At 34.8% G+C, this 16462-nt stretch overlaps 1 protein-coding gene across 1 annotated transcript in view; it reads left to right on the top strand.

Annotated features, from left to right (window-relative positions):
* Positions 1–8940, top strand: part of Uba2 (Ubiquitin-like activating enzyme 2) — a 31123-nt gene extending 22183 nt beyond the window's left edge. The window contains exons 10-14 of the mRNA XM_083129448.1: positions 1928–2032; positions 2874–3038; positions 4877–4959; positions 6294–6415; positions 7826–8940. Coding sequence (XP_082985574.1) covers positions 1928–2032; positions 2874–3038; positions 4877–4959; positions 6294–6415; positions 7826–8013 — 663 coding nt within the window. The 3' untranslated portion in view covers positions 8014–8940. The remainder of the gene's footprint in view (positions 1–1927; positions 2033–2873; positions 3039–4876; positions 4960–6293; positions 6416–7825) is intronic.
* Positions 8941–16462: the final 7522 nt, after the last annotated feature.

The following is a 16462-nucleotide window of genomic DNA, read 5'->3' as shown; positions in this document are numbered from 1 at the left end:
GTTGGAAAATGCACCTCGCATCTTTCAGAAACATGAACATTAGAACATGTTATTTCATGTTTCCACCCAAAACAAAATATGCATGTCTCTAAGCCCCGCGACAGGTTGTTTGCAGCAGGTTTTATGTATTAATTCACGCGAGAACGATGCTCAGCACCTCCCGTGCAAGTCTTGCCTCAAACACCGAACAGTTCAATCACATACAGTGAGAAAATCCGCAGTATTGCAGCGGAACTATATTCTGCTTGCATGTTTGGCGTCTACTACATGCGAAAAATTGCTGCAAACTTAACCTGTCGTGGAGCTTAGTTATCATGAAATAAAAAAAAGTTGGCGGTAAAAATGCTTTCTAATCCTTTTCATGACATTTTGCACAAAGCTCCCATACAGTTTTTCAAGTTGTTGCTTTCAAAGTCAGCACAGGAATAAGTAGTCTGTCTTGTCATAGGTTTCATTTGAAAACAGTGGTGATTTGTACTTTTATTTGAACTGAATAATTTTAACTGCTCATGTACCAGCTAACTGTAGACTGGCGAACAAGAACAAGTCTCTGACGCAAGACTGCTCAACCAATGAACAGTGAGAGAAACAGGATTGTGTAATGGGCGATGGGAGTACCTGATTTCCTCGTGAAAATCTGTAAGCATTGCAAACTTTTGAAAAGGATAATCCGAACACACATGACAAACTGACCGTATTTTTGTCTCCAGGTCCGTATGATTCGTTCTTAGGGAAATATTGGGGAAAATACTGAAAGAGCAAATTTTGACAAGCCGTGTATTTATCGTATGGACTAAGGTCTGGACCATACGTCCGTACATGCATGTTCAGGACTGTACAGTTTGCCACGTCCTCTCACGTGAGCATCTGCCAGCTTAGCACAGGGTAGAAACAATGAGATACCTCTGCGCACAGATCAGGGTGACTAACACCACGAATATATGGAAAGAAACAATAGATTTAACCCACTACGGAGGGTAGAATTCGTAATATATTCTTGAAAAATCATGTACAAATATTAGATAACTTTGGAAAATCTTTTCATACAAAATTTTCTTCTATTTTTATTTCTTATTAATTGTAGCCAATCTTCTTCTTTGGGCTTCTTGTTGTAATTGCTGAGGCTTCTTCTTCTTGTAATTGCTGAGGCTTATTCTTCTTGCAATTATTACATATTGTGTACTTTTTCTTCTTTCTTTCCTTTATCCTTCTTATCCAAATAAAAACCATCTCCCAGACAACAAAGAGAAAGGGGTTAGTTAAAGATCGCCGCCTGGCCGGCGCTAACCTTAACTTGGAACTGCAATAAATGTGCCTACCAAAAGTGCTTGGGTGCCTGCCGTGAAATGGAGCTACACCTGGAAAAAAAAAAAACAACCAAAAGCTGCACGAAACTCTCAGTTCGTGGGAACCGAAATAGACTCAGAATCGTAATTACAATTCGACTTCTTTACTTTTATATAATGATCACTTATGCTATTACTGAATATTAATTACCCTTTCCACCTTATTAATATCCTGTTATTGTATTAAGTTCATTTATTTCTTTCATTATAATTAGTATTAATATCTACAATCATTATTTCACCACATCAGCGCTTTCCTTTTTCTCTATTTACAATTGTATAAGTTTTCTTGGGTGCTGCCATCTCTGGCCCATTTTCTAAACTGCTTTATGCATCATCAAATATAAACGTCGTTCTTTTTGCATGCTGCCATCTATGATCCTATACCTCAAAGAACAACAATGCAGTTTGTGTACGTGACAAGTTGGCAACGCTGTGCTTTCACCACTTGATTTTCCTTCTCTGCTGATATGCGTGGCCCTGCTCTACAGTTAGCTGGAACAGGGTATACATTGAAAATAAGAGCTTGCTAAACATACTAAAGAGGGAAATGTAATGCTGTAGAATGTGCTTTATTTCAGGTATATCTGTCAGTAAAACCAAATGCTCGGAACCTTTTAATTGTACCAGAAAAGAGCCTCATAAAACCAAATGAAAATTGCATAGTTTGTGCAGAAAAGCCTCAGGTAAGATCCTTAGATGTAAAAAGTAGTGTTGGTATTGCTTATGTTCTGTGATATTGGAAAGTGTAATCTTAATTGTAATTCGCAATACCAGCTCATATTTTCCAGAGTTTGGCATACTTCATGACACTCATACAAATTGCTGATTGTTGCTTTTCGATAGTTCAAATGTTCTTGGAGTTATGCAAATTGAACAATTGTAATAAATTAAATGGATGGTACAGATTAATTGGTACTCTATTGGCCGATATAGGCATATTGGTGTGTCGGTAAAATTGTCGATTATTTTACCGATCCGATATATCTGTAAATATGTTATAATTTAGTGCAAAATTTTGCCATTTTGTTATAATCTCCATGCCCTACTTTTTTAAAAAGTAAATGTCGAAATATGCAACTTCTTTTGCACTGCAGTCACCTGGGAACAAACCTTTATTAAGGAGGTCAATGAACTATGCAGGTTCTTCAAGGACCATTTGGAATTTTATATTGTGTGTAGAATATTGGTTATCAGTAGTGGTAAATTTTATATCTGTACTTTATCAGTATCAGAGCCCATCCCTAATAAACTATATGGCAAGATGAGTATTAAAAATTATCTGTTAGCTCTAATTTTAAGTGAAAAAGTCGTATTATTCCATGTATTCATGTTGTTAGCACTGGTAGCTTCTTATGTATGTGAAGACCGTACGCAGTTTAACTTAAACTCCTTGTGACCATGGCTTGTGTGTCAATTTTGGTAGGGAGCTCTTAATATTTCGTTCCTGTGGAGAACCATAAAGAGATTCTGAACTTTCTTTCATGAAGTAATGTCATCAGTTGAACAACTATTATTTTTCTGCAGGTGACACTTTTTGTCGACCGAAACAAAATGACTGTGAAATCCTTTGCGGAAGATGTCCTTAAGAACCACCTTCATTTTGTGGCCCCTGAGGCCACATTGGGAACAAAAATAATCCTTTCATGTGAAGAAGAAGACAATGAAGGCATCTATGATGAAACACTTGCTGTAAGTTTTTTCTTCCTTTTCCATCTTTTTCTTATTTGGTTCAGCATGTATGTAACATGTACAGTAGGGCCTCGATTTTATGTTTTAAGGTGAAAGAACTTAAAATGCAGGAAAATGTAAAATCGAGGAAAATATTATAACATTTTGCTTTATTGGGACCATGAAGATTGAATGTATGGTGCAGGAAAATTTAAAACTGAAGAATGTAAAATCAGGTTCCACTGTAGTAATCTTGAGTGAATTGTCAAGAGGTAAGAATAAACATAAATGTTTGAAAATTTCATTGACGTTTGTTTTAACACTGCAGGTGCAAATCTTGGAGAAGCCTAATTTCCCAGGAGTTGTAATCCTTTGTGTTAGAAGTTTCTACGTTCCCCTTGAAACAGTTAGGGCAGCAGCAAACTAGATCCAACACGATGGGACGAAACTCCACTCGACAAGTCACAATGCAACACAACACAATGCCAGAAGAGTCAATTTCTTGGCTAAAATCTGAAAGCAGATTTCGTCCATGTACGCAGTAGGCCTAGGTCTGTCTTTTGTAATTTGGGAAGTGGCTAATGATACATTATATGTATAACAACAGTGTACAGTAGAATCAGTGTATATAGAATTAATGTATCAGTTTATATGTTGTGAATTGAATATATTTCTAGCAAATAAATGGTTAAAAAATACGATATTAACCATTTATGCAAGATTCAATTACTGTATTTAATTGCTGGCTTCAAGTTGCCCCCGTTTCCGGTCTGTGCCCGAAAGAAATGGATTGGTGCGTGCGCAAATCGTTTTATCTCAAGCCAAATTTCACGAGCCTTCATTATTTTATCGCAACCTGTCTGTCACAAGGTGACTCAAGTAAAATGTTTTGCGTGGTGTGCTGTCGCTCATAAGAGAGTAATGTTAAACTTTCCCTGAGATGGTTTGCGACAAGAATGACTCATCTCATCATGTTGTGTCAGATCTGGTATACTACTGACCTTACTGTAACGTGTTGCTTCTGTTGTCAGCAGCACAGACTTCTCCTAGGTCTGCTGTGACACCATCTCCAGATCATGGAAATTCTAACACAGCGATACCAGTTCAAACAGTTTATTGTAGGAAAACAGCTTCACTTGGACACTGGAGTAAAACTCGTGAGTAAATCTGCGAAGGAATACCTTAGCCAGGAAAAACATTCCAAACTGGAAGAAATTCTAAAGTTCAAATCCTCTGAAACTAAGTACTCCTGGCGAACCCATGGAAAGATTTCCCTCAAGAAGATCAGTGGATAAGATAAGATGCCAAGGAAATTATTATACTTCTCTCCTGTGTCGAAATTTTGGAGTTTTTATACTTGAAGTTTTACCCTCTAACCCCTTTGTTCTCCAAATTATTACATCATATGTAAGTTACATTAACATAAATTATTTGATCAAATGTTCAGTGAATATTACAAATTTTAAAGATTGAGATTTACATTTCTTTCTGTTTGTTTCTTTTATAAAGTAGAAAAATAAATTTACAATTTGCAGCCATTAGTGAGTTACATGCAGGTTAGTCAATATGTAACAATTTAACATAGTTTCCTTTGAAACATGAAAATTCCCAAATAACAAGTTAAATATTTTAACAGGGACATAACAATGTTATTCCTATGAATTTCAGTTTTTGTTCATAGCTCTATTTTTTAATGGAAGTTACGTGAATTGCAGAAATGCATTGTAGTAATTTCATTTTTGAAGGAATCTTGACACCAAAGAAATATGCGAACGCTTCATATCATTTATCCAAATATGTCTGAGTTTCTTGCTTCATACAAATACATGTGTTAAAAACAAGGAAATTTTTATTTACAGCAACTTGGTGTAAAAGATGGCTCCATTTTAGTATGTGATGACTTTGATCTGAACTACAAACTGGAAATAACAGTGATTCAAAAGTAAGTACGGAGAAAAAATTGAATTTTCATTAATTTTACATCAGCATCGTGGGGTGTGAAGAAATGTGTTTAATGCACAAATTGTGCCAATTTTATTATTTTCATAAAATCACGTACAAATATTTGAAATAAACTTTTGTTAAGTATACTAAGCGATGGGCTGATATGAAATTTTGCCCAATACTGATAAATTACCAATATGTGTGTATCTTACCAAATGACTGTAATGTCAAAGAAGTGTGTGAATCGAGATTGTGTGTTTATATCCATATAAATATAACAAAATTTATATGTTATGAATATTGCACTAGATTATAAAATATTTATAAGTAGCTTGATATGATTATCAGTAGTTTTACCAGTACACCAATATGCTTATACACAGTGCTTATACATATTGGCTGATACCAATAGTCACTTTAAATCTTTATAATTTTTCAAGTGTTGGCATTAGTAAGAGTAGCACATCACTTCAAAGTGTCTTCTGCTCATTCATAGTTAGAACTTTACATGCACAATAAAATTATGTTTTTGTTTGTGTGATACACAATGCATTATTGCTAAAGGCACATGGTATATAAAATGGCATTTTGGTTTTAAAATTGTGTACATAATCCAAAATTTGATTTAAAAACTGCACTTATTACAAAATAAACATAACCTTTCTAATAGCACATTTATGTAGTTACCAGAGTATTATGTTTATTCCTGTATAAACGGTCCATTCTTGATTCTCAGAGATTTACAACAGAAGTAATCAATTTTCTGTGAATTGCATAACTCGCAGGATAATTGAAACTTCAGAAGTGTATGAATTTCATGTTTAAGTCTATTTCGCATTTTGCAGTTCATTGCGCATCATTTCGTGACAAAACAGGGTAGGAAAATGCACCTTACACCTTTCAGAAACCTTAAAAATTAACAGAATGTGTTATTTCACATTTCGTGTTTTCGTCAAAAACGAAATTTGCATGCCCCTAATTATTGCACTAGTTGATGTATTCATTAATTGTATTTTCCATACATTTCATTGTAAATCTATACTAAATTTTTTTTTTTAAAAAAAAAATCTGTTCTTAAATATCTGTTAAGTGTACTATTATTCAGTCATTGTAATTTTGCTGATTTGCGAGTTTCTTATTATTGGAAGTACACAGAGGCTTGATTAAAGAATAATATAGCTTTCCCACTTCTTGTGCTAGTCACAAAGATGACTATGAATGGGGCTTTATACAGTGTTTGAACTTCAAACCTCTGGCTTTGTAGCACATTACGCTGAAAACTCCAGCACAGAAACTGGTGATAAAACTCTTATTGTATATTGTATATTGCAGAGAATTCCCAGATGATGCCACTGAGAAATTTGAAGCTGTTGCAGATCCCGAACAATTGAAGCAAATGCAACAAAAGGCCGAGGCTGCTACGAACGGCACGAGTGAAAATGGAGCTCAGAATGGTACAGTACTATATTTCTATCTGTACGAGTTCCTGTGGTTTCCAATGCTATACCTTCAGTCTGTTTTACTTCCATTTTAATTCGGGTGTCTTAAAGTTTTTCACTTTGAAATCTGTATGGTGTTTGCATTGAAGTTGCTTCATTTTTTTATCAGTTCTTTTTAACTTTCTTTGCCGATGTACAAAATCTTCGGAACTCTTGATCATATTTTAAACTTGGTACCAGGTAAATTTGCTTCTCTTCACAAATATGCTAGTGTATTTACATTTTTCCGAAAATGACATGACCTGAACAATTGTGTATCGTGATAGTTAAAAAATCAACTGCACAGCTTTCAAAATGAATGAACATTTTGAAAAAAAATTTAGTGCTTTTCCTGCAAAATTGTTAGAACTCAATCCAAAGTTCTGCTATACCAGGTTTACTTAACATCATAAAATTCAGGGGAAGAGCAGCAAATTTGTGTGAGCATTCACGCGATGTTGTTTACAATGCAAATTATAATAGAACTCCAACTTCACATTTTTCTTTCTGCCCCAATAAAGCAAAATGTTGCAATAAATGTTTTGGGCCACAATTCTCTCAAATCGTCATTTCTATGGCAATTATTAGGGCCAGGAATATTATGTAATTATACATACTTTTTTTTTGTATGTAAACAAACTAAAACTACAAATGTCAGTGCATTACGATGTTAGGAATGATGTGTGAATTTCATGTTACGTATTTTTACATATTTTTACTTAAAATGTGGTATTTTGGCCATCTTTCGGATTTTTCATTGAGTAAGGAGCTATAATTGTGGGCCAAACATTCAAACTTCAATTTATCCAAAAGTCAAAAACAAAAATTTTTAAAAAAATATCTCAAAATGTATTTAGTTGTTCATTGTGCATCACATTAACATGGTATGTACTGAAACTGAAGCACTATTTATTTAAGAAATAATGTATTGTTACATTAAATGTACATTTAATTTTTTGCCTGACAAACTATTCAATGAGAATATTCTTCTATATTGTAGAAATTTGAATGCATCTCTCACAGTGAAAAATATCTGGTCACACTGTATTTAAAATTGTTGTTATTTCATGTTATCAGATTATGAATTTTCCAATGTAATTTAGCACATTACAATTTTATTATTTCAGAAACTTGTTAAAATATAGACCTAATAATATTGACAAATTAATTTAATATAATTGCATATGTGCCAGGAACCTCAACAACACAGAAATGAGAAAAATATGCACACTAGATATTTTTATATTTTTACGTCAGCATTTTTACATATTTTAGTGATTTTTTCTACATAACTGAAGTACATATTTTGCATGGTTGGCCTACATAAAAATCCGGGCCTTAGTAATCATATTATCAATATACACAAATTTGTAATATTTATTTCAGATAACGCTGTTAAAGATGGTGACGTTAGAGAAGGTGGTGATGAAGATGATGATCTGATGTGTGTTGATGACATCTGTGAAGAGAGTGAAGTTGCAGTGAAGCGGAAAGCATCAGATTCAGAAGATGACCGTAGAAAGAGACTTAAAGTTGATGATGCTGCAGACGATGATGTCACAATCGTTAATTAAACATTTTGATTAATAATGTCAAAAGGGCCAAGCATTTATCAGATATTTTGTAAGAAAATATTAAGACTGAAGTGAAATGTGTGCGACAAATATGATGGTCATATATATATATGAGAAATAGAACAAATAGGAAAACAGTATTAACATTTCACGAGACAAAGATTTGTTTTAGTTCAGTCGGATCCAGAAAAGTGTTTGTGAGCAGTGTATATTATATAGTGTGTTTGTAAAATGAAGATATTTTCTTCCAGAACTACGTAAAGTAACGTAATACAGGTAGAGCTGTTGCATGCTGATAAATGTACATTTTTCCAACCGATATTGGAAAAACATGTTCTGTGAAAACCTTGACATATAGTATTTACTTGAACACACAGTCTTGATAAGTTTTATCCTTTCTGTTTTGATAAAAGATGTGGTCGGAAGTTAGTCATTGAACAATACTTTTTGGGACATCTGTTGAGCAAAATAATTGTAAGTGCTGTGCATTGTGAGAGGTAAATAAGAACTCGTATATCGGTATACTCCAACATACACATGACCAAAGCATAAATGTTCATTTAAGAGTACAAAATGTTCTGATTCAATTTGTCAATGTTATCGCAATAGGCAGAAACAAATTATAATGGATGTTTACTAGAGCTGAACCAATACCAATAAGAATCCTTGAAAATTGTAGCAATTGACAGTTGTTCAATATGTTGTTTAATATTACTGGGTAAAATGCCTGTTGTGCAATCCAAATTACAGTTTTTTCACACAATATTGGTGCAAGATACATGAAAACATCGTATTTTGCCTAACTTGGAGAGTAATTAGACTCTGAAAAAAGTTCCAAATACCAAAATGCCAGAAAAGCATTGGCCTGTATTGGTAAACAAAATCCAACCAATACAGTGGAACGCCGATTTTACGTTCCGGGATTTTACATTTTCCTGTATTCTATATTCAATCTTGATGGTCGCAATATAGTAAAATGGCCTAAAATTTTCCTCGATTTTACACTAAGTTTTTTCATCTTGATCACCTGAAAAACGTAAAATTGAGGTTCCACTGTCATTTCCTATACCACTGGTATCAGTTGTTCAGTCCTAATATATATTTTAGGGATGGGACCGATTAATCGGTACTCTATTGGTATCGGCCGATATAGGCATATCGGTGTATCGGTAAAATTACCGATTATTTTACCGATCCAATATATCGATAAATATCTGATAGTTTAGTGCAAAATTCTGTCATTTTGGTGTAATTTTTATGGATAATCTCCATGACCTACTTTTTTAAAAAGTAAATCTAAATATGCAATTTCTCTTCCACTGCAGTCACTTTGAAACACACATTTTTTAAGGAGGTCAATGAACCTTTCAGGTACTTCCAGGACCATTTCTAATTTTATATCAGATCGGTTATCGGTATCGGTAAATTTTATATCGGTATCGGCCAAAATTTCATATCATCCCATCCCTAATATATTTTCATGACAATAAATATAGTGTGCAATGTGTACTTTGACATCTTGGACAGACTAACCAGTTCTACCAACACTTTCTTGGTTTATAACTTCACATTAATACCTATAATCTTGTGAGGTTTTATGCATGCACACACGCGGTGCTATTTTTCGGAATATATGTAATGCCCCTTGCACTTATGGCATATATTTATTGAAAAAAAATTGATTTTTTACTGCCTTCAAAAAATGAGCATAATTCTATTTACATTCCCTCCACATGCTTGTGGATACAGTAAATAAGCATACATGGGTTTATGTATATGATCATGAGATAAACTCATCTAGGGTGCATTTCTATGTATTTATAATGCACATACATTTTCCCACCAAATACACAAGAGTATTCAAGTAAGTACTATATTTACTTTTTCGTTAAGTTATTTTTCCTACTGTACTTCCTCTTTCGAAATTTTGTTACTTATTTGAACTTTCTAATAAAAGAATGAAGATTTTGCCCATTTATTGCATGAAACTTATCATTATTGAGCATAATATATTCACATTTTACTTGATAGGTAGTAGTTCAATTTAATACCATGTGATGGCACTGGAGGAGAAAGTCCATCATTTGCATTTCAAGTACAGTGGACTCTGTAATTCAAACTTTGATAATTCCAATGTATATGGTAATTTGAACAGAAGTTTATTCACCTTGAAATTCCAATTGAAACCAATGTTAAAAATTAATATATAATTCGGATTTTTGAACCTTTTATTTGTATAATTCGAAGGCAGCTATCCAGAGACAGCCTTAGGTTAGGGAACAAAGTTTCTGGTCCTATGCAGGTATTCCTTCTCAAACCCCCACTAATGAATGATTTGTGAAAGTATTCTTATCTGCCCTCAGTTGATTCATCAGGGTAATTGTTCCAATGTTAAAGTAAGGTGTGTATATATTAGCTTAATAGAGGGAAAAGTAGAAGTTCTAAGACAAGTGAAGAAAGGTGACATCGCTAAGAGTATAGGATACTGCCAAACACATTATCAACATACATAAAAAAAAAAATTGGAGCTACAGTCTACAAGGTGGAGGAAACTGGGAGGTTAAGCCTGAATCACACGGAACTGGATTCCCTACTTGGCACTGGACTGGCTACCCATTTGCTAGTTTTAGCTTCACACTACTTGTTACCATACTTGTTGATAGTCTTTTGTTCCCATAAGACATTGCGCAGAGCCGAAATCTCTGTAAAGATGGACGAGCAATTTGAAGAATGTTGTAGGAGAATTACTGCTTTGTGCGTTTTTTAAAAATTAAAAAAGAAAAGTATGGACTAGAGATTGGCTCGAAAAAAATATGGTAATCAATGCGAACAAGCATTTTAATTAACTCTGGTATGCATATTCATACATGAGATTCGCAGGATTCATTCACAAATTTAAAAAAATAAAATTTAATGCACTTGTAATAATAAGGATTTTAATTTTTGCTAATCATATTTGTCTCTTACACATCTCAATCGCTTCGCATAATACGTAAATATTATTGAACTGAAAACTAATGCACTGCACGTACGTCATCTCTTTCCTTTTTTTTTTTTTTTTTTTTTTTTTTTTTTACAAAAACAGCCAACACTCTGAAGCCAGACAAAAAAATCCCCTTTGCAGACTCACAGATTATCTTCACATGGTCAAACTTTGCTCTGATTGGCTGTTCCACAGAATCCAGTAAACATGTCCTATTCCTCCAAACCAGTCAAGCTGGCAGCCATCACATCCAACCAGGTAACCAGTTCAGCACCAACTAACTATGTCCAGTTCCGTGTGATTCGGTCTTAAATTACTATTGTGACAGGAATTGTTTTTTTACTTGCACTGTAGGACCATGCACAAAATATAGCAATTTTTATGGTAAGATCACTCCATGTTCATTATTTTTGTTTACACTGTAGTACAGTAGGTTTTATTGAATTGTAGGTTTGTAGAATTTATTGAAATTCACATTTTTTCATATCCCTCGGGAGTTTGAATTAAAGTCCACTGTATTAAAAAATTGGATCAAAAACAGTATATAAAAATGACATTTTTGTTTTAAAATTGTGAATATAATCCTAAATTTGATTTAAAAACTGCACTTATTACACAAAATAAACTCCCTTCTAATAGCACATTTATGTAGTTACCAGAGCACGAAGGGGGTTTTGATAAGTTTCCGATAATGGTGTCAGTGGGAAATGAATGTCATTTTATTCATCATAGTTCCCTTTCAGGCTGACACACTTGGCACCATTCCTGCAGCTATTCTAACCCATGGTAATAGAAAGTTATATCTTGGTCTGCAAACCATGCCTCTTCTGATGAAATGACGTTACTGGTGTCCCTAAATTCAGTACTTTTGAGTTTGGGGAAAAAATCGTCTGAGGGGGCCAAATAGGGGGGATGGTCAGCGAGTTCATACTTTAAATCATGAAATGCATTATGATGCCTGCCTTGGGCAAAGAGCATTGCCTTGGAGGAAGGGGATGCCTTTTGACAGTTTCCTTCCTTCAAAGCTGAATGTAATTGGTGCAACAAGACCACATAACATTCAAGGTGGTGCCATTTTTCAGATATACAATGAATATTATCCTCTCACAATCCCAAAAGTCGCACCCGTTTCTTTTCCTGCAGATTTCTATCTGCGACATTTTTTGGGTCGTGATGATTCACTATGGTAGCACTGCATGGACTGATATTTGTCTCAGGATCATGCATGCAATGGAGTTTCATCCACTGTCACTCTTCGTTCAATAACACTGGCTGCACTGCGTGAAAAACAGCCCAACAGTGCCTCAGCACTTGTAACTAAAAAGTATTGCTTGCACTATGTCAAATTTTGCACATTTTCTGAAAGGTTGACTCACAACACACTAAAAGAATTTTCATCTATTCCGATACTTTCCCTGTCAGGCTGGAAACTTATCAAAAATCCCCTCTTATAAGTTTATTCCTGCATAAAGGGGGTCCATTTTTGCTTCTCAAAAATTTACAGCAGAATTAATAAATTTTCAGTGAATTGCGTAACTTGCAGGATATTCCAAACTTCAGAAAGTGTTGCGTCTGTAAATAAACTTCGAGTTTTAAGAGTCCATTTCACAACAAAACAGGTAGGAAATTCACCTCACCTTTCAGAAACATGAAAAATTAACATTACAATGTGTTATTTCACATTTCGTGTTTTCATCAAAAACAATATGCATGCCTCTACACATAGGTAAAAGATTTGCGATTAGCCAAAAGTGCCAGAAAAGCTAAGTAAAATAAACCAAATCAATAAACATGGTAAAAGAGCAGGAGCAAAAAATCAGGTGAAGCCAGGATTACCTCAATAGCTCGGCTGTATGCCACACACGCGCACACCTGTGTTTGAGGCCTGCTGGAGCTTATCACAGCTACTGAAAGTTCGAGGGTTACATTCCAGTTGGGGCATGGGTGTCAGTTTGCGAGTATGCCAATTGCACTTAATCATCACAAATAGCAAAAGTGGCACAAAGCAAATCAAATTAAGAAAAAAAGTGAATTGTGATGAGTTTCATCCAGAAGGTAATGAAATATTGACAGGTGCACTTATGTGTCCAAGAATGAGAAAATGTAACTACAAAGTTTCTCATCGGTGTTTTTATTGCATGAGCTGAAGGAGCTTTGCAGTCTTTATGAATCCTGTATTTCTTACAAAATTCTCGCTGGTCAGTCACAAAACAGTCTTCGTAAACTGATATTTCACTGCATTATCATTGCAGATTTACACCAATTTTTTTCCCCCAAAAGAGTGGGGTGAAGCTTTTTTTAAAAGGCTACAGGATGCACATAACAGTTGGGCTGAAAAGTTCATAGGCTGACTCATAGATGGCGTTACTAGAATTAAATCCATGTGATTTTTACTTAGTACTAACCTTCAAAAGATACGTGTATAAATTTCACAGCTGCCGGATAATTAGTTCGTGAGATATAGCATTGTGAGTGAAGCAGCTTTTGTTATTGTGAAAAAATGGATAAAAAAAGAATTTCGTGTGTTAATAAAGCATTGCTTTTTGGCGAAAAAAATACTGTTGAAGCCAAGGCTTGGCTTGATAAACATTATTCGGACTCTGCACCAGGAAAATCAACCGTTGAGAAGTGGTTTGCTAAATTTAAACGAGGCGAAATGAGCATCGAAGACGATGCACGCAGTGGACGCCCCAAAGAGGCTGTTACCGACGAAAACATCAAAAAAGTCCACAAAATAATTTTAAATAAGTCCACAAAATAATTTTAAATAATCTTAAAGTGAAGTTGATCGAGATAGCTGAGACTTTAAAAATATCAAAGGAACGTGTTGGACATATTGTGCATGAATATTTGAACATGCGAAAGCTGTGTGCAAAATGGGTGCCGCGCGTGCTCACAATCGATCAAAAGCAACAACGTTTTGATGATTCGGAGCAATGTTTAGCGATATTCAACCATAATAAACATGAATTTTTCCGTCGATATATTACAATGGATGCAACATGGCTCCATAACTACACTCCAGAGTCCAATCGACAGTCAGCCGAGTGGACTGCACGTGATGAACCGAATCCAAAGCGTGGAAAGACGCAACAGTTGGCTGGCAAGGTTATGGCATCAGTATTCTGGGATGCGCATGGTATTATATTCATCGATTACCTCAAAAAGGGCCAGACCATCAACAGCGATTATTACATAGCGTTGTTGGAGCGTTTAAAGGATGAAATCACGAAAAGACGGCCCCATTTGAAGAAGAAAAAAGTGCTGTTTCATCAAGACAATGCACCATGTCACAAATCAATTAAAACGATGGCAGAATTATATGAATTAGACTACGAATTACTTCCCCATCCACCATATTCTCCAGATCTGGCCCCCAGTGACTTTTTCCTGTTTGCAGACCTTAAAAGAATGCTCGCTGGAAAGAAATTTAGCACTGATGAAGAGGTAATCGCCGAAACTGAGGCCTATTTTGAGGCTAAAGAGAAATCGTACTATACAAATGGCATCGAAAAATTGTATGACCGCTATAATCGTTGTATCGCCCTCAAAGGCAACTATATTGAATAATAAAATCGAATTTTGTCAAAAAAATATTTTTTACTATGTTAGCCTACGAACTTTTCAGCCTAACTGTTAGGTTCAAGTTAAGTACTGGTACTTGAAATAATTTATTACGTCTTTGGTGGAAGATTAGGTATATTCAGGAGTATTCCATGCATCCTAAGTTGAAACTAAATAAGTCCAAATCGGTACATATCATTTCTTTGTGACAGTTTTGCAAACATTTTTTGGTCCGAAAAAAGTTAACACCATTAGTTATTGATTTGTGCATTATAGTCCAAATATTACACTTGTAAAAATGTGCTAGTGTTGGAAAATATGGACTTACAAAATTTAATGTATCCAAAGATCCTCTGCAGCTATCATTGGTTTTATTATCTGATGTGATGATTACACGATGAAAGGTTACAAACCAATTTTATTGACTGACAAAACAAGATGCGGCAATAATGCAGTGAAATATGGTATGTAGTGAACCAGTCCACAACTCTATTCTAAATACTGTGGAACGTCCTAGAAACTGGCAAGTCCCCCCCCCCTCCCTTTTCACTGGAAAGGGTGGGGAAATAAAGTTGTCAAATTATTTAATTCGCTCGTGGACCCTGTACAGTCGCCGACTCTTCTGGGTTGTAACAATTCAATTGAATCGTTACAATCCAGAAGTGTCTGTGATTGTACAACTGGTTTGTAGCAAACCCTTGCGATTTTTGCTCTAGGTATTGGTGAACTTCCATCTTTTTCAGCAATCAAATGTTGTCCAAGTGAACCAAAGTCTTGTACAGGGTCAACAAAGTTAGTAGTAAGTTGTGTTTTATACAGCGTATGTATATTGATACACTTGTAAGTTGAATTGAATCTTCTGCCAACATGCTGTATAAAGAAACAAACTGCTGGAGTACTAAGTGAGGTGAGTGTACAGTGCCAGAATCATCAATGGATAAAAATACATAAAGTACATTCACACCTCAAAACTGGAAAAACTTTACTTTCTCGTTAGCCAGATGCTTTCCACAGTCCAATATAGATTGAGACCTTGAGTTTTTGCAAACGTGATAACACCAAAAAAGGTTGTTGCAAAAACTGCAAAATAATGTGAATTTGGCATAAAATGTGAATAGTCCTTTTTTGCGAATTTCAACACGTCGTGATATTTAAAAATGAAAAATACCACAAATATCCATTCTTGTGTTTTAGGGTGTATATTGTCACTGATATGTGCAATGGGGAGGGGGGCTGATGGGGCTACAGCCCCTTCTGAAATTTTGATAAAAAAATCAAAATTTTCAAATAGTGTTAAAAATTTAAACATACATGAGCACTTGTTTTCATCAGTTTTTGTGACAATAGTGCCACAGACTGACGATAGTCAAGAAAAGTATTTACTCAAGTTTTACCATGAACTTGTTAAATCCTTTGGATGAGCAACTGCAGTGCAGATGATTAAAAAACAACGTTTCTTCTTTAAAAATAACAAAAGTGCTCCGATACGTTCAAAGTATTCAACGATAGTTCGACTTGCGTTGTACATTTTCAAACCTAAGGGGTAGATGGCAGCACTAATTATAGTCTAATTGCATGCCTATCTTTTCTACAACCTTACAAAATCTCATACGCTTGATCATACGGAAGTATTCTACAAACAAAATATAATAATTTGTTGTTCTGATAACTTCACAACAAAATGGTGATTTAATTAAGACTAAACCACATATATTTGTCTTGTAATGAGCAGGTGTTCATTTCATCAAGCAATATTTAAAGGTATGCTGTAGAGTTATTTGTTCAGGTATATTCAAACATACAAGTTCTCGTGTATTTATTCTCTCTCTGTCCTTCGGAAACCTATGAAGTGATATTTGACTCAATAAATTTGCAACCATATGCTGCACAGCTGGCACCCTT

This window comes from Lepisma saccharinum, chromosome 1 (assembly GCF_977018435.1).
Source record: "Lepisma saccharinum chromosome 1, izLepSacc3.1, whole genome shotgun sequence".
Lineage (NCBI taxonomy): Eukaryota > Metazoa > Arthropoda > Insecta > Zygentoma > Lepismatidae > Lepisma > Lepisma saccharinum.
Note: the sequence above shows the minus strand (reverse complement) of the source record. Positions and strands in the feature narration are given on the sequence as shown.